General features: G+C 43.3%; 3 protein-coding genes across 3 annotated transcripts; 2 read left to right on the top strand and 1 right to left on the bottom strand.

Moving 5' to 3' along the window:
* Nucleotides 1-224: 224 nt before the first annotated feature.
* On the top strand, nucleotides 225-2,283 carry FSST1_008566 (uncharacterized protein; the record flags this gene model as incomplete). The annotated part of the gene is made up of 5 exons (XM_083225461.1): nucleotides 225-434; nucleotides 515-1,464; nucleotides 1,529-1,647; nucleotides 1,705-1,939; nucleotides 1,992-2,283. 5 exons carry the CDS (start codon nucleotides 225-227, stop codon nucleotides 2,281-2,283), a joined length of 1,806 nt encoding a protein of 601 aa, XP_083084527.1.
* Nucleotides 2,284-2,304: 21 nt separating this feature from the next.
* On the top strand, nucleotides 2,305-2,631 carry FSST1_008567 (uncharacterized protein; the record flags this gene model as incomplete). Its single annotated transcript, XM_083225462.1, has 1 exon — nucleotides 2,305-2,631. The coding sequence occupies one exon, from the start codon at nucleotides 2,305-2,307 to the stop codon at nucleotides 2,629-2,631; it is 327 nt and encodes a 108-aa protein (XP_083084528.1).
* Nucleotides 2,632-17,577: 14,946 nt separating this feature from the next.
* Nucleotides 17,578-19,051, bottom strand: FSST1_008568 (uncharacterized protein; the record flags this gene model as incomplete). Its single annotated transcript, XM_083225463.1, has 2 exons — nucleotides 17,578-18,780; nucleotides 18,830-19,051. The coding sequence occupies 2 exons, from the start codon at nucleotides 19,049-19,051 to the stop codon at nucleotides 17,578-17,580; spliced, it is 1,425 nt and encodes a 474-aa protein (XP_083084529.1).
* Between the last annotated feature and the right edge of the window lie 197 nt (nucleotides 19,052-19,248).

A 19,248-nucleotide genomic window follows, 5' to 3' on the forward strand; every position in this document is an offset into this window, starting at 1 on the left:
AATCCCTTTCTGGCTAGCATGCGTGTTTTTATCCCTTCGCTATTCGTTCTGGAATGTTATTAATGCGGAACATTGTATACACCGCTCACCTATAATAGAATTGGTAAATCCCACGCTTATCACATTTGTTCCATTTTCTCTTTATTACCGAGTCAGTTCGCTTTAATTAGTTGTATAATTCCTACCTAGTCCCCTTTTGCACTTAATAGTGCTATACACTTACAATGCGTTCCTCGCCTCCACGTCTATCTCTCAGCGACAAGGGTTTGCCTTTAAATGTCCCCGAGTTTCGTAGGCTTCTACCAGCTCCAGTTCCGGGTCTTGAGGGTACTAGCTCTGGCTCCAACCAGGGACCATCACTGCCGTCTCGTCTCCATCCTCGAACCAACCACACAAAGATCGCTTGCGAACCGTGTCGGAAACGAAAGGCCAAAGTACGCAGAGCTCGATATATCCGTATTTCTCCTGGAGAATCTGACAGGTTTAATCCGCTAACACCCCATCTCCCGCGCAGTGCTTCGGCGAACGTCCGAAATGTAGTGATTGCATTAATAGAGATCTCGACTGCTATTATCAGGCTTCAGATCGAGATCCGCGTGTCCTAGAGCGTCTGTACGGTGAGGCGCAAGAGAAAAACACTATGTATGAACAGTTCTGCCACCTTCTGAGATGCCTGTCAGAGCGAGAGTCCAATGCTATCCTCCGCAGACTTCGCGACGATGTCGACGTTGCCAGGATAATACAGCAGGTGACAGACGGCGACCTTCTAGTACAGGCTAAGCCCATAACAAGTAACTCTCAGGTGAAAGTTACGGACTCTGTGAAAGATCGTCGAGGGCCGTTGCAGTCTCCAATTTTATCCTATACCAAGAGCATGCTGCCAGACCACATGCCTGATGGATTACCCCGATTCCATGGGCTTGATCAAGTTCTCTTTACTTCAGACAACCCCGAAGCAAAACCTCCCACTGAGGCATGGACCACAATTACCAACGACATCAATTTGGTACTGCATCTGCTAGCTTTGTACTTTTGCTGGGAGTATCCAATATTTGCGTCTCTTAGCAAAGAACATTTCCTCCGAGATTTCCGGGATGGGCGACATAGATACTGCTCGCCCTTACTCGTCAACGCCTTGCTTGCCCTTGGCTGCCGCTTTTCCACCCACTCCGTGACCAGGGCCAACTCTAAAGACTCACACTCCGCAGGCGACCAATTCTTCAAGGAGTCGCAGCGCCTCTTTGACCAGGAGACGGATCACCACTCGTTAACGACAATTCAAGCCTTAGGGATAATGTCAATTCGAGAAGCTAGCTGCGGTCGGGACTCTAGGAGCCGGTATTGCGCGGGACAGAGTATACAGCTCGCCTTTGAGATGGGTCTGCATCATACACCCGACAAGGGAGATCAGGATGAGAGTGCCGTTCAATTGGCGACTTTCTGGGGCGCATTTTCCCTGGAGCAGTGAGCAACCCTGCGGAACAGTAATAACGCGTAATCAGGAGGCTGACAACTGATATGTACTTAGTGTATATTCTCTGGCTACCGGCTCATTGCCGCAATGCTCCTATTTCCCACACCTGCCATCTAAGCCTCTTATTATAAAGGATATTGAGGCGAAACTCTGGGTTCCTTACATAGACGATGGTAAGCTGCCGGCGTAAGCGATGACAAAAGTTCAATCAGCTTGCTGACTCGGCCTAGGGGTGCCACTGCAGCTACTATGCGAGCAGCAGTCAAATGAGCGGTCGGTATATAAATGTTTCTGCGAGCTAAGTGAATTAGTTCACCAGTCTCTGTACCTCATGCATACGCCTGGAAAGTCCCTGACAGCCCGGGGTCTGTTGAACACCTTCACAGAGTATCTCAGCTGGTACGATACAATGCCTGACGTCCTGCGGCTCGGCCATAACTTCTCCCCAGCGGTGTTGTTCGCCCAGTAAGAAAAAGTATCTCATTTAGGTAGTTTTAATTACTAATTGTCACTATAGTATGTACTACCACTTTGCGATTCTGCTTCTTTTCCGGCCCTTCATCAAATTACGCATTATCGGGTCCCAGGTGTCTCCGCGAGACGTCTGCTTAGAGGCTGCAAATGCTATCCAGGACCTCCTTATGTCCTACTCGCGGTTATACTCGCTGAAGCGGGCGCCGTCCTTCATGCCATATTTTGCGCTGACCTCGTCTATCATGCACCTTACCATTATGGCCGCAACGGTGCACAGGGAGGAATTGGACACGACTGAGAGAACCGACTGTCACGTCTCCGAGACCTTCAAGTAGGGTATCGCCAATCTCGCAGAAATGACGCCTTGCCACCACATTGCCGAGCAAGCCCCCCACATTCTCTGCTATCTGGCCAAGAAGTGGAACGTTGGTGTCGACGTGGACACAGGCGCTGCTCTAGACCTTGAGGAATATGAGAAGGCCATTAGGCCATTCGCTGGAAGCCTTAATTTATTTCCGTTCACCATGATCGTTGAGGACTCTATATGCTACTGGAATATGGGACAGGAAGTGAAGATGTCGGAAAGCGTGGAGAGCCCGTTGTTTTGGCCCTTCCTCATGCAAAGACGGCCCATGCTCTTGACGGGTAAGGAGCTAGAGCAGGCGGGCTTTGCGGTGCTGTGACAGCCTGCTCCTATCCTACCTGTTCCTGAAAGGTGGAGAGCTGCATCCCCACACGGATGCTTGCCGTCTTACTGGAAACGCATATTACTGCATGCTGTCATGCCCATGGCCGACAAGCGTCAATAGACTCCAGTCTACTTCCCTTGCCGAGTCAGATGACTCAGTAAGTTCGTATAAAGATGATAGTGTATTTAACAGCGATAATAATCACACTTCAGACATAGATGCCAACCTCAGCGATTCCAGCGATGCTGACCTCGAGTTAGATAATATACTATATCTTCCAGGTGGAAGTGATTTGCCTCCAGAATTCTTCCTCCGTATACAGGATAACTTCAAGGAAGAGGATGCAGATGATACTGCATATGCTAATAGCATAACTCGATAACTTGATGCAATTAAACGAGGGTAGAATATATACGGTTAAGACAGTATATTTAAATAAAAACGCCAAATAATTCAATTTATCCCTCTCCAATACACGAAAACTAACAAAAGTATCGCCACTGATAACTAAATTGGTTACTGTAGGTTAAGCTAGCTTAGGCCTAGTACAAATAACTTTTACTACTTTACCAATTCTCTGCGCAGCGTAAAAGTTAAATATTATACTTAAATCAAAAGGAGTAAGGAAGAAAAATTAGTATTACTATTTACGTTTCGCCCTATATACTTGAAGTTTACTAATCATGCTAAACTCTATATATCTTAGTAAGGCCGAGTATTTATGGCGTGGTCTAAAGCATCGAAATTACCTTCCTCTACTAATATCTTAACCTTACAGTCTTATAGGGAGCTTTTCTAAACTTTTAAAACTTAGGAACTAGACCCTTATTTCTACGATGTATTAAAAGTCGATGAGGCTATGATATGGTTCTATCTTGATGACTGATCGGGGCTGTACATTGAGTAGTAATAGTGAGAAGTTATAAGCGCCTGAATTTCCACTCTGTATTGATTACAGAGCTTGTTTTTCCCGTTTTCTTACGACGATAGACGCCTTGTATACAAGTAATAGACAGGATGCTGGGCAAAGGCCAAGAGATCGGTATAGGCCCTAAAAGCTCTCTACCCTTATATGTAGATTTATAACAGCTGCGAGACGAGCCTTATGTCTATTAATCGAATGTGAGTCTGGTGTCTATGTTGGCTAGAGACAAATTTGAGTAATGCTAAAGGTTTAAGGGTTCAGATGAGTCTGCTTTGGCGGAACTTATTTGTCTTTAGACTGACGCTATATCTGTACTTAAGAGATCTATGAAATTACTGGAGACGTATCTTATGCTTTTGAAAATATAAAAAAAAGAAAACGAAGTTGATCCAAGTACCTCAACCCGATAGGAGGCTATGCATGACAATGACCTCAAACCTGTAGATGCTGTTCAGGCCAATGTGGTAGCGAGTATGAGCTCCGACTCGGCTAATCACGCCCGCAAGAATGTTTTGGCCTTAAATGTATGTAATCTAGAGAATATTACGTCTGGTAAAGATAGCCGGCAGATAATAATTCTAGAGGGTGGTGGTTTAATGAGGGCTAGGAATATTGCGACGGGTGATGGGTCGGTGCAGCTCATTGGTCAGCTCTCTGGTGCTGCGTTGCAAAAGATTGTATAGAGTTGGAATTGAAGTTTTGGCATGGTTAGGAGTATTAATGGAAATATTAAGGTATTGCTGACTCAAATTTAAAGGCTTTTCCTAATCTTACTATTCCAGTAGTATGGTATTTGTTGCGAGAAAATTTATCTTGGGGTGCGAGTCAAGTTTTAGTTATCCATTGTTGTAGTCTTGCTTGAGAAAGCCAATAACGGCCGAGTTAAAGTGGGTCCATCGTACCGACTTCGTCCAGTTATCATCCCATCATACAGTCAAGCTCTGGCTTGAGCTTTGTGCAAGCTATTGAGGAGGCCTCAATCAACCCGAGATTACGATGTCAGTGCATTCAGTAATTCCACAACATAACATCAGCAATAGCTACTTTAACGACCGCATTTTCATCCGCCAAGGAAGTGTTTAAGGGAACGCTTACTATAGCGCACCCCACCTACCGGCCCCCACTGAAGTTATCTGCGCTATCCTCTAATCCCGACGAGGATTCGTTTATGTGATTAAAGCTCGTTGACCACAAGCTCAACACCGATGACACCCACGGCATTGACATGCCATTATTAACCTTATTGATGTTTACTATGTTAGTTATATCCTTCAAGACTAGACTCTTAATTCTATTTCCTTTAACCTATTTCCTGTTTTCTGTTTCCTGTTTCTTGTATACGCTTTACATCATGAAGCTCGAAATGTACTACTTAAAGGAGTTCAATCCTCCCATTTCACTTTGCACATATTAATACAACATAACAACAATCACTATGAACAACAAGAATCACCTTGATATTATGACCACAATACCATTAACTTCGAATGGATACGCAACTCAGCCACGATGCAACTCATCATACAGTAACATGGTACTTGAGGCACATAATGCCCCAGTGATGCAATGTGCGGTAGCTGCACTCTTAAACTGGATATTTCTTGCTGGTTTCGTTGTGTTTCCTGGTATATTTACATCGCTAGGCCGAGCTGCCGTACTAGGTGAATCTCAAGCTGGTAGAGTTGTCCAGGGAGTCATTCAGAACATTCCTCTTCTCGTGATAGGTATTTTATGTTGTCTGGCAGGAGGCACAGGTATCGGCTGGGCAGCCTGGAGATCTAGGAGGAATTACGTGTGGCTTGTCGACCGCATCTTAATGTCTGACACTACTTACTTCACCTGGAGATAACGGCTAATTGAAGACTAGACCGGGGTTACTCAATTCAATTGTCGCGCTTCTTATGAGCTTGGTTAACATATACACTGCACAACATGGAAGCTGGTTGACAAAAGTAATAGTGACCGTGTGTGTTACCGGCGCCTGGGGAATAACTATAGGGTCAATGCTTGTATTTTGCGAGGTATGGTTACTTAGAAAGCTGAGGAGAGAATAACGATACACTGGTTATAGAAGGATCGATAGTCACATGCCGTCATAGATAATCCCAATCGGTGTCTTCTCCTTCGTCCAAATGTAGCTCCTGGGTTTGTTTCTGAATAAAATTAATAGCATAATAAAAAGACTCCGTTTCTATTTATTAAAGCCACTGGGCCAGCATTCTCTTCCCCATAGCCTTGGCAAAACACGCATATATAGTAGACTTTGGCCTGAACGTACTTTTCGGTGACGCTCCATGATAGAAAAGAATGGCGATAGTGGCTGTTGCCTGTTCTTCTGGAAGGTAGAGGGCATATATGACAGGAGTAGCACCATATCCATCGACGGAATCCACAGGCACCTTTCGATTTATGATGAAATCCGAAATCATGTCTTCGAGTCCCGCTCTCGCAGCCGCATGTAGACCATTCGTGCAGCCTTCCCCACGTAGGTCAGCTCCTCTGTTAAGGAGAAATTCGGCAGTCTTGATTTGCTCGTTAAGAATAGATAGAGCAAGGGGAGCGCTCAAGTTGATGCATTTATTGCCAGTAGTGGATGTAATGAATAGAGGTAGAAGCCCGGCTACTATCTCTGTCCTTCCATAGTATGCCGCAAGGGATATGAGGTTAAACGGAAGTGTAGTATACTTCTGAGGAATAAATAAAAGGGGCTCTTGGTGATACTGAAAGTCCAGGAAGGGGAAGAAGTTGGAAATCGTGACTGTTTCCACTTGCTCTATAGCGAAGCTAATGTCACGAAGATGATCCTCAACAACGCCAAGAGTGAACCTAAGCGGCGACAGTGTCTTGTAACGAAATAACTCTTCAATGGTAAATATAGTGATAAAAGGTCTGCGGTCAAGGAGTGTTTAGATGGGGATTAGGGATAAGAAACAAGACCTGTTTACTGCTGGGATACTACTGTCCTTATATAGTCGGACAGTGGACTCACGAAGGACGAAATCTGCCTAGCTATTCTATTATAATTACTACATGTGGAAATTCAAACTTACCGCCAACTCACAGAGTATTTGCACCTTATATGCGACCTAAACTGCTGTCCTTCCCTCTCGACCAATAAGCCAATGGACTGAGTATGTTCTGGCACACCTTGTGACTTGTGGTAGTCAGTGTTTATGATTGACCGAGCTATTGGCCATAGAACAGTAGATTTATCCAATGAATTTGTTCCGGGATGGTGATAAGGCATTCTTGTCTTCAACAGCCCTCTCTTTTATAGGTCTGAAGCGCCCATCATATGTAGTTGGCCGAAAGTTGAGACCGTTGGTGGCCTCTCTTTCCAGGTGATCCCCCCTTTTGATATACCTCGTTTGGCTTGGTGCATGTTGGAATGCTGCTATCTGTGGCGTTATCCTTGTTGCCCTTCCAAGTACTTAAAGGAAGACTTAACCTTTGATCTTTCCATCCTTCTTCATTCTCATTCATCCTTCTTCATTCTTGTTCATCCTTCTTCAGAATAAACCACAGCTGGTCTACCCCTTACCAAAATATATCCTTTCTCTCCATTATTACAGTGCCTTCTTTTAAAATATGGATACCCTTACAGCTGGTCAGAGAAGTAACCTTAATGTTATTACTGCAGCGGCTTAAATCTGCTTGTATAGCATTGAGGCTTGTGCTTCGGTTTCTGATAACGGATCACTTCCTTTCCTTGCTTTTATACAGAAGTTTCTCGACGGTATCTCGCCTTTTGTTTCCCTGGCTATACCAGTAGACGTATACGGAAATTTGAATCCCCTCTCTGCCTTCTAAAGTACTTCTGACAATAGAATGTCCTATAACCCTCCAAGAAGTACTTGACTGAATGTTTCCCCGCTATGTTGCGCTGCACTCCAAGGCTTGGATAAGATCGTTCGTCTACTTCTTGATCTTTCGAAACGGGACGAAATGCTGCAGGATGACCTTGATTTTAGCTTATTTTTAGCTCTCTGTTTCAGGCATTGGAAAACAGCGGATTTACTTCTTGATAATGGAGCAGATCCTAAAAGAGATGGGCTATCTAACGGCTTATATGGTGCTGCATATGGGGGATTGGTGGATGAGATATCCCTTTACGTTATTGAGTATGGAGCTGAGGTCGATGTGGAGGATGCAAATGGAGTAATAGCGGTTATGTACGCTATGGGGCTTGAATATCTGCAAAGCTGGGAAGTCGTGGAGTATCTTTTCCATTTGGGAGTAGATCCAAGTTTCAGAGTTGGTTAAGGTGCTAGGACTTATGCCTAGTATGCAAGGGTTATGGGCAATATCCATCTAGCAGAGCGGCTGGAGGAAGCAGAGATGTATTCCCTAACTCAGTATGCATTAAGTCGCGAGTCCAGCTGCACGTTAGACGGGTATAAGTAGACATAGGTTTGCAATTTAGTTTTGTAGGTTAGAGTATTTTAAATAGTTTAACATGGTCGTTCGGTTACTTGATACTTAATCCCGAAGAAGCAATGATATATATTGTAATTATTATAGGTCACTGCTATCGGTAATACTAATACCCGCATGCTGTGATAAGACGCGTAACCCCATAACGCAAACCGCGTTCCACTCTCCTGACGAGCTTGATCCTGCATCAGAATCTGATTCAATGGTGTATTCAGTGAATGGTGTTGAAATAGAAGAATCTCCTGCCAGATGAACTCCGATATCGAGAGGTGTGGTAGGCAGGTGGTCCATGAAGCTCCCCGCTCCGTTGTATGCTTCTTGAATTTCTGCAGCTCCCAGTTTGACATGAACCGAATCATATCTCTTACCGATTTCTCGGAGTTTGCTGGGATTAGTACGCATGGCTAAACGTATTATCTCATCCACAGACGCAGAGGCATTGTCCCGCTCAGCTATAATATTCGGGATAACCTCATAAATCCCAGGCTCCAGGTTAACCTCACAGTTCACTGACCGTCTATCCAATTAGTAAACTGGCTGGACTTTGCAGATTGTTACATTATTCTCCAGTGATCTTAATATAAAATGAAGGGTAAAGTCATATTGCCCCTTCAGGTCTTAAAAATAGCGGTCATCGAGCTAATCCACTGTTAACCATTGATATAAAGCTGTTATATCTCAAATACTATACCTGTAAGAGAATAATAACCACGATGCCTCTATGCAGTACTCTGATAAGAAATCTAGTTTTTAGGTGCCCACCTAACCATGGTATACTTGCACTTATCCAGTGCTGAGTTATCTTCCAGTAATCATTAAAAACACGAGTTTTGTAGATCCAACGGAAGTTATGTAGCATATCCTGAAAGGTCATCCAAAAGGTCCCATCGTTCTTAAACCTGTGCCGAAGCTTCTTGATCATAGAAGGGGTCCATTGTTCTAAGCCATTTGACCAGGGGCCAGCCCATTCTCCATGGCCACTAGGACTTTGCTCTCCCCATGGATTACTGACTGGTCAGCAAAGGTAATATCGCAGTCAAAACCGAACCTACCGAATCTTAACCAGCGAGATCGCATTTCCATTGTTATCTTCTATTCGGGCGGTGTCGACGATAGAATAGTCATGTCTTAAAATAAGACCATTTCTATACTTTCCACCGTAACTACCTATAGATAGATTAAAAAGTAGATTACCCTCTTTGAGATCCATTAGATCGGACCAGAGGCGTTCCTTAGAGAGTACTCTATCGCTTTGGATTACGGTAGTAACGCCGCCGGTGAGGTCCTTAACGGCTGTACCTGCCCATCCGTAATCTAGTGCTTGGTAATCTCCGTGGACTTTTGCAAACTATAGTGTATTAGGTCTGCGCTAAAGTAACTTTCAGTGTTACTTACAGCTTTCTCTAGCAGCGGTAGCCATGTCTCATTAGCGCTCCTGCACTTTGAGAAGAAGAGAGCTTCAGAGCCTGTTTGCTTTTGCTCTTTGTAAAGTTAAGCTCTATTACCTAAACCGTCGTAGAGATTGTAGTTAAAATCCTCGTTTATAAGGTATAGGTTGTCATCAATAACGGTTAGTATCCATCCCCCGTTTCCATAGAAAACGAATCCGTAAACACTATAATCTTTACTGCGGGCAATGCAAAGCTTTTCTATCAGGTCCTTCCAAGAAGCCACAGATACTAATGCGGCAAGCCACCAATAATTGCTGCTAGTTCCTTGTTTTATATCCGCGTTAAAACCATTTATAATAAACTCTGGTTTATTAAAGATCCAGGGTATACGGTGAACTGAGCCCGGCTTTGTTGATTTATTGTCGGTGTCGCCATCACTGGCTCTTGAAAGGCCGAATAGACAGTTGTAATCACAATTAAGAAAGTCTTTCTTAATATTAAACTCGGGATCAGTAAATTTATTATTAGTTCGCTTGCAATCTTTGACGATGGCTTGCACATCATCACGGCATTGCTGAACTGCTTCCTTATAGGCTAAGGTTCTGAGCGTCGAATGAGGCAGTTCGCTGTCTGGAATTAACCTATAATTGCTAGGTGGTAATACGGAAGTGACTCTGCCAGGAGTCTTGGAGTGATAATCGGACCAAAATTGAAAGACAAGGCCTTGAGGGGTTTGGACTTTAAAGCTGATTGCTTACTGCCATATGAGACGATAGAGGGAGTTGCAGCTGGGGTTTCCATGCTGCTGAGTTAATTGATTGGGAGGGGTGAGAAGACAAGAGATAAGTAAAAGCTTAGAGCTGTCTCTAACAATTAGGACTCTCTTAAATACTATAATATATTATGTATTTTAAAAGAAAACTTAAAAACATATAACGTGTTTAATAAGTATGTGCCGCAGACAAGTATGCGCTGCACTGCACTGTATAACTATAAAAAGCCTACCCTATAGTATTTTTTTATTATAAATAAAATAGCTAAAAATCTAATGAAAATATTTCTTATAATAGTATAGCTAATTTTATTATATAGTATTTCTTAAAGATTTTTAGCTATTTTATTTAATATAGAAAACTTTAATATACAGTGTATATTACAGTATAAATAGTCTTTAAGCTTTATAGCTATATAAGATTTTTTTTAAAAATCTAAGAAAATTATTATACCTTATTTCAGGACTTATATATAAGCTGTTAAAATTATAGCTATTTTAGGCTTAATCTGGATTTTTAAAGATTTCTTTAAAACCTGCATTTAAAGTGGAAATAGGAGTGCAGCGTATACTTGTCTGCAGCGCATGCTTATTAAACACATTACTAAAATACACTTAATTTCTTTTTTTAGCAGTACTCTATTAATAGTATTATAGTATTGCACCGATATATATATATATAAAACAGAAAGAAGTTACTTTAACTAAAAACAGGTAACTAATTCTAAAAAATATATTATGTAAAAATCCACTATAGTAGTTCTATTAAAGTTATACTTAAAAAACTATATATATCCCCTTTAATTGTTTTTTAACTTTCCCCTTATTACTTACTTACTGTCTCTATATACTATGGAGTCTATTCTTCCTGAGCCTATGCAACTTGACGATGACCTTGATGCAACATTGCAAGCTTTTAGTGATCTCAGGATCAATGCCCCTAAACGAAAAAGTGCAAAAAAGACCCGTTCTGATCAATGCCTTCGTTATTGGCAAAATCCACTAATCAGGCGCTGTGCACAACGACAGCAGTTCAAGCAACAGATGGATGATCTTAAAGCTTCACGTTCAAAACAAAAGACGTTTATCAGCCTATTATGCAAAATACTTCAGGGAAAAAATCCCTTGAACACTTTCTATACGAATTGCAACAAAGCTATTGCAGATTGGAGCAAGCTTCTGACTAAAACAGAAGTTCCTTATAATGCCTTAAGTACTAGCCCCTATATTATTCGCGCGTTCAAGGTTATAGACACTGTTATATGTGGAAGCTAGATATCCTACCTGCTTCGACGGTTAGCCTATGTCCATCTAATGAGGCTCTTTAGTACCCTCGAAGATATTATTAAAATCGAAAGAGAGTCGGGCCTGGTTATACGAGGATGCTATTACCGCGACGCTAGCGTTGCTCTTGATATATACATGAGTGCCCAGGATGACGTATTGGATCAAGATTGTTTGCGGTATAAGCTTAAAGAAAGAAAGAGGATAGGTAGAAGTTGGCGAGACTTGTCTAAACCATCACCTGTTTTCGTGCTTATGTATTCCGATGCTACCGAGCGGATAGTATAGGTCATAACTCATCTTTAATACTTCTATGCTTACCTCTGTTTAGAAGGGATTTTAAGAGAGTGGATACAGTAACCCTTTGACTTGTAGCAGCAAGAGTTCTTGAACAGTGCCTTGCCGAGATTCTATACCTTTGTGGGAAACTGAATAATATAGTAGCTAGTTAAAAATAATTGAAAGTTATATAAACGGAGGAAAATAGGATAGTACTAGTTTATTTAGGTGCAAGATATTTAACTCTATCTTAATGTAGAATCTGAGCGCGAAGCGACTTTATGACCGTGAATGTCCAAATAAGATTAGTGTGGTGGGTCAGCTCAGTGTGGCAGCTCAGTGTGGCAGCTCAGTGTGGCAGCTCAGTGTGGCAGCTCAGTGTGGCAGCTCAGTGTGGCAGCTCAGTGTGGCAGCTCAGTGTGGCAGCTCAGTGTGGCAGCTCAGTGTGGCAGCCTAGTGTGGCAGAGTCGTGGCTTGACATCTCTCGGGTTTAATAATAAGCCGGCCTTTTCTTCTTCTGTTATCTTATTAGCCTCAGCACGCAGGCACGTGGTAAGGTTATGTGTTATCTCTACCCTCTATGTAAACAGTCATTTCCTCCTATATACCTATTCTACTCGCCTAAGTATGGTTGTATTGCAAGACTCTGTGAGCCAGCAAGAACTACCGCTGGATGTTAAGCGCAAATGCAAGTTTCTATCAATCCCGAACAGTCCCTTAAAGAACAGCGTACACCCTTGCAAAAGACGAAAGAATCGCGTTACGGCAACTATATCGATAAAGTTCTGGGATAATTTATTGAAGCAATACCTGACTAAGAATGCACTATAAGAGTTAGACGACAGGAACACACGAGGGAAACAACCAGGCTGCCCCATCTAGCATGCTACCGAAATAACTGCACCAGTTGACCAGTATCTGCGCGAGTGCACTCCAACTCGTCTCAGGGACATTGAACGTTTTGCGCAAAGTGGAAATATAGACTTGACAGATTTAAGAGGAGTATGACCGACCTTTTTGAGAGCATGACGTCTGTTGACTTGTGTTAGTATAGGGGATTGCCCTCAGAATCGCGTATGAGTTCATCACAGTCTGGGCTAGGCCGCCGGAAGCGCGGATCACAGTCGCCGTCGAAAAAGTTAACTACAACTAACACGACCAAAAGTGGACCATACGATCGCAACTTCCAACAGAACCTCATTAACCATGGCATATATCCTGATAAATACTTATATCCCGATTGTTAACGCCCTCCGAGACCAGGAAACTTGTAAACGATAAGGGAAATTTTGAAATAGCGATGCCGCTCCCTTTCGCCTTCTCTTTTCACTGAAGATAAATTTGAAGCTTTCCAAGACGCAGATGCGCACGCCTCGAAAGAAAGCCAGATAGTCGCCGACGTTATTCCCACGATTGAGGGCAATGTCTACGACAGAAGATGTGTTGGTCGGCAGATTCCATTTACAGGTCTTGACCAACTTACGGACGGCATACTCGTACCAGGAAATCCCGATCTTTACTATGGCGCATGTCCCGAACAACTACATCGGAAGGTGAGGAGAGATCTCGAAGGGAAAATTATTCCCTCTACTTAACAGGATCTACCTATAGCACCTAATTTCTTTCTTGCGGTGAAAGGCCCCAATGGGTCTTTGTCAGTCGCCTCTCGACAAGCATGTTATGACGGAGCTTTGGGAGCCTGAGCCATCTTGAGTCTCCAGTCATACTGCTGCGAGGACCATAGAAAACAGTTTGATAATGACGCCTACACCCTCACCTCCATTTATCATGGTGGTCAACTTAAGATGTATATAATGCACCCAGTAGCACCTTCCACCGTTAACGCGGCACCTCAATATGTTATGACCCTAGTGAAGGCTTGGGTTTTAACAAGTGATGTGGACGCATTTCGTGAAGGAGTCGCTGCATTCCGGAATGGAAGGGATTGGGCCATGCAGCAGAGAGATGAGGCAATTAGGCAAGCTAACGCAAAGCTTTCCGAGGCTGCATACCTAAGTGACCTTGCATCGCACCACGGTTCAGGTGGCTCAGTTGGTTTTACTGGTTCTGATGCTTTAGTGTCATTGAACGATTCTGATACATCCACCGATGAACTATCGCAAGAGTTTTATCTGCCTAAGCGTATATGCTCCCCGCCGAAGCAGCCTTATTCTTAACCGCCATTAGGTAAGGCTGAGGGAAGTTCAGTATTAGAAACACCTGCATTGTCCTACACTGCCTTTAAGGATGGCAAGCAATTCGGTATACACCTGCACGGTTTCAAAGAAAAATAGGTAGAAATAGATCAATAAACATAATGTCAATCAATTCAAGGCTAATCTCTACTTCCGAGAGAAGGAATTATCCCAATGTCTCTAATGCATCTTGTTATCTGATATAACCCGTAGGGATGAAGTCTTAAATTTCCTCTGTATCATAAATTTCCTTTTGCGCTTATTTGCTCCCCTGTTCCACTATAACCATCTTGCTCTTGCTGTCTTCTTTCTCTCGTCTCTCAACTAGGCAAACTTTGAGGTAAGGCGGAAGGTAAACTTCTTGATATAGTGGTAGGCTTTCTCGAGGTAAGTTGATTGCACTTATCATTCCAGATTTCAGCTTAGGGCTAATGCAACAAGAGCACCATGTGCCTTCCTCTGAGTTATGCAATCTATCCCACTATAGACAGGCAGTAACTCTAATTATATTCCACTTAGAAGTATCCTTAAGTAAAGGAACTTCCCATACTGTCTCTAAGAAACCTTGTATATCTTTATAAGGACAGTCCTCTGTATAAATATAAGTATCCCGGAGAAACCTAAGGATATCTTTAGGTGCAAGTACTGTCCTGTTTTGAGGGGTAACTGGATTGCCTTAACTATCTAATATTTTAGGTTGCCCCTAGAGCTATGCGTGCGCGATAAGTGAAATTAGCAATCTCCGCTGAGCGTAGTATAGTCTTTGCTCTCTTTGTGGAATATTTCCTGGTGAGTAAAAGAGATTAACTATAGATAGAACTTTCTCCTGCATACAGAACTTAAGAGACGCTTTATCTATTGCTTTAAATAAGAAAAGGCCTTCTTTACTTAAAAAGATCGTAGATGGGTTAATCCATAGAACCGACTAAAGATCCTTTAATGACTTAAGCTTTTCTATAACCGCTTCTCTTATTTCGTAAGGCTCGCGGTAGATGGGTGTGCATAGTATCTTTGGCGGGAGGGATATCATATTTAAATGGTTAATAAAGGGTTTTTAATGAAGTGGTAAATAAGCAATGGCTTAATAGTTCAGTTTAGTAGATAACTTACGGTCTAGCTATTAATATATATATTATAAAATCTAGGCCCGCAACAAAGCTAACTATCTATTGTAAAAGCTTTGTGAGCCTTAAATCATCAAGTGTCAGCCGAATCTTTCGGCGCTTATACTAGTAAGAAACGGGGAACATTTATATACGCCTGTTTCCCGTTAAGTACCCGGTATTAGGAAACTAAAGTCAGTTTTATATAGCCTGAACTAAGGGCATGGAACTATATAGCCTCACTGTAAATAAAAGCAAGCTTAATAGCTACCAAGTGCCTGTATTCTTTTAGTCACTGATTTCTATATAATTATCAGGATCGATAACGAAGAGTTTATCCTCCTTGCTTGATTGAGCCTTTCTCTTCCTGCCTTGCGTTTTCGGGGCAACAATTAAGTGACCACTTAGCCATGCTGAATGCAAAAGCTGAATGGCTTCAGCTCTTAACTCCCTTCCGTCAATGCTGCCTGGGATAAGGGGGAGGTTCAACATGCGGCGCCGTGCGTGACGAATTACAAGTGGACCGTAACTATGGCTATCATTCTGCTTGGGCGTTTCCTACACGATTATCAGCTGAACTCTTGAGCTGGATCTATATAGATAATTACCGCTTTAATATACTGAAATTCGGGGAAGTCTTGCTGGCAACTATCCTATCAGTGGGTTAGCATATATGACTCGGTATCAAACCCAGGATAAAAGACCTTGATAGTGGAATTCTCCTTCCTCCCAGCTGAATCGTAGTGATAGATATAATTCTCTATCTTGTTTATCTCCAAAAGGCTGAAATGAGCGGGTTGGAACATTGGAAAGAGGTATATTAAGCTACTCGGTCCACTTGTCTCGCGCCGCCATTCCTCTATATGCAGCCTTGCCACTTGAAAGGGACGCTTTACTGGGTATGTGGGAACTGATAAACTAATCCTGACAGAGGGTAATTTGTTAGATAAGTGTAGATAGGCTAGAATAACCTCCTTATTGATCCACTGTCCTTCATGAAGCAATAGTAGGGAGTCTTTGAGAAAGCTGTAGTTTGCGTGAACAACACTGAGACTACCGCCCCTGGATGAGTCTTTAATTTCTTGGTGAAGCTCGTCGAGCTCTGTAAACCCTGTACTTGGGGTGAGATCTGGAAGTAGTAAACCTTCCTTTTTAAGGCTTTGGCGAAAGATTTTAGGATCTGTTCTCCCTTTCTGAAAGAGTAAGTCTATTTGCTTCCCTAGAAGTTTTAAGACGATTGTCTTCTTCGGATTTTCAGACAGCTTCCTGATTATATCGTTGACAGTAAACTCGGGAGACTTAGCAAGCTTCCTTGTTACGAGTTAGCGCAAGCTCTTCGTTCTTATGGCTATTCTTACTAAGCCTCCTTGAACAAAATACCCGCCCCAAGTCCCTCGACTAATCGCAGCTATTTGCGGCCCTGTGCGAGGTGTGTTCCCAGCCGTTTCCGTTGATGTTCCCGGTGGCCTATTGGGATGATCTGACTTAGGATCCTCGCCGATACTTGTTGTGACGCCTGTTGCACTGTCTTTGTGCCTTCTATAAGTTGGACCTGAGAGGCATGCCATTTGGCGAAAGCTATAGATACTACCGCATATCGGATTGTACCTTTCTTTCGATTGCCATATCCAGAGTCTAGAAGATATAACCAACCTGAATAATCTGATGACGGGGGAATTTTGCTTATTTCGTTTATAAATTTCAGCAGAGATATGTATTCTTTGTTAGGATTGGTTGGTGAACTGAACTCTCTTAGCTGTTGTTGGCTTTCCCGAATAAAGTCTTCGTTATCTTGGCTGATGAGACGTAGAAAGTAATGATCTGAGCAGGATGAAGGGGAAGGCGTATTTTGGCTTTGGTGCTTTAGATGAGAGGTAACCTGTGAAGCTTTCTGGGTGTCTATCGGTGATGGCGGATTAGTCTCTCCTCTATCCCTTGAAACTGCCTTGTTGATACTTCTTTCAGTCTCTTTGTTCTCGGTGGATTTGATGACTGGATTTATGGACTTGCTATGAGAGTTGAATGTCCTATTTTCGTAATCATTGTGACTTTGTTGAAGGTGATTGCTGGCAGATCTCAAGCTGTATCGAGCGGGCGCTGGATGTAAGCTCGGCTTAGAAACATTGTCGCAACTCTGCCAGAGAACTTCGGCAAAGGATCGTACTGAGCTTAGGTCTACGGATGATTTATGCTTCAAGGCAATCCTAAGAGCCTCCGCAAGAAGCTCTTCTGTCTCCTTAACTCCTAAGATGGCATCAAGAATGTGGACAATTTTCTGAGCGATTATTCGGGCGGTAGTTGTCACGTACCGCATAAAGTGGAAGGGGAAACCGCTTGATATAAGTAAACGACTTCCTAGGAAGTTAATAGACGCATTTACTATTTTTAGTACCCTGTCGAAATAAAGCCTTCTGGTAGGTGTCCCCCTAGAGCGATCATACTTAGCCTAGTCTAGAGGCGTTTGTAATTTAACACTACCAGAGTCATAGCGAGACTCAGAAACTTGATACGAGATATTGTTTTACTGTAAATGAGCTGGTGAGACAAAGAGCTCTCCTTAATGTTTTTCCCATAGATGTTTTACAAAACGATTAAGCTGGACAAATTCCTTTGCTCCCCTGCACAATGGACACTCGAGAAACCCTCGCGAGTTCTTAAAGTTATGCGGAAGCGGCTGGACTCCTTTGTCCCTTACTTCCTTGGTTAGTCGCCTGTAGATGCGTTGTGGGAGTCGTTCTGGCCATGCAAAGAGTCCCAGACGTGCCCCAAATTCGCTCTTGTGAATACTCGCCAACCGGGGTAGCACCACATCCTTTGCTTCTTGCTTCGAACTGGCAATCTCGGGAAGTGCACATGGCGCTGTAAGGCTCAAGGTACTTGGCATCTTAGGTCGGGCAGGGTGAGCTCGTGAATACGATGTACGCGGTGGAGGTAGTCTAAGGTGCAGTGGGCTCGGTCTCCTCGGCAAGTTGCCCATGATGCACCCGGCATTGACTGGTGTGTGGTTTCTAAATAGGCCGTCTGCAGATAGATAAGAGCTTTCTGTAAACTGACTATCCCGCATGTGTGCTGCTGAGCGTAGCTGGCCATGGCTGGGACGGGGATCAGAACAATAATGGGCACCGCTCGGCTTCCTGTCTGACAGTTGGTTCGTTAATGCATCAAGGGTGTCGAAGTTTTCTTTCCTGGCCTCAAATGCGCGATAGAGGCTATAACGTTCCAGAAATGCTCTCACAGCATGATAACATGGGACGTTGGATGGCTGGAGACGGGACTTGTCAAGGGGCCGAAAATCCCGAATATGAATCCAGTCTGTTGCACGGCTCTCAGGGAATCTGGGCCCCATAAAATACACAACTGGGTATTTACGCGCATGAGATGATGGCCCACCATCTTCATACCCGTTGCGCCACTCAAATTGACCGGAGGTGATATCAAAGACAACACAGTCGGGCACATTCTTTGATAGACCTAAGGTCTCAATTGTACAAGAAATGCCGATATTGCGCAGATTCGTGAGCGATAGGACAAGTGCCACAAGCCAGCGTTGCGATTGCTTGTGCCACGCGTAGTAAAGCTCCCCGGCTTCAGGTGTCGCAGCCTGCCAGATACTTCGGCCATCTGCCAGCTTAGCTGGGGCTTCGGGCTCGCCTTGGTGCGACCCTATGAGTCGCCTCTCGTCAAGTTTCGGTTTGTTCTCTTGACAATGCCGCTTTCGCTCCTCATCAGGTGTTGACGAGTGCCTTCTTTTCTTAGGATTCTAAACACGTTAACAAGTAGCTTGTACAATAGAGGGCACTAAGACCTACACTTTTCACAAAGATAGTTATATCTTCTGTGATAGCTCTCTCCTCGTCCAGGAGATCGCACAGCATACCATCTTGGCCAGCTAACAACAGACGCAGTTCTTGCAAGCTAGTCTGATCTGTGGAGCTAGCAATGGAAGACCACGAGTCACTGATATTGCTGGCAACTAATAATGTCTTTTTTCTGACCAGATCAAGGTCAGGTACCCGTTCAGCTGGAGCCATGTTGGACAGATAATGATAGAGAATAATATTAAAAGAAGTTTTAAGAAACTCAATTAGATGCTTATAAGCTATTGTAGTTATTATGCTCAGTACAGCGCTCCCCTTCTTATATAGTCAAATTCTCTTTGCTCTGCATATTCAAGGTAATAAAGTCCAAATTTAGTATATATAAGTACCACACCCACTAACTGGAATGT

This window comes from Fusarium sambucinum, chromosome II (assembly GCF_050947815.1).
Source record: "Fusarium sambucinum isolate potato_lamoka chromosome II, whole genome shotgun sequence".
NCBI classification, from domain to species: Eukaryota; Fungi; Ascomycota; class Sordariomycetes; order Hypocreales; family Nectriaceae; genus Fusarium; species Fusarium sambucinum.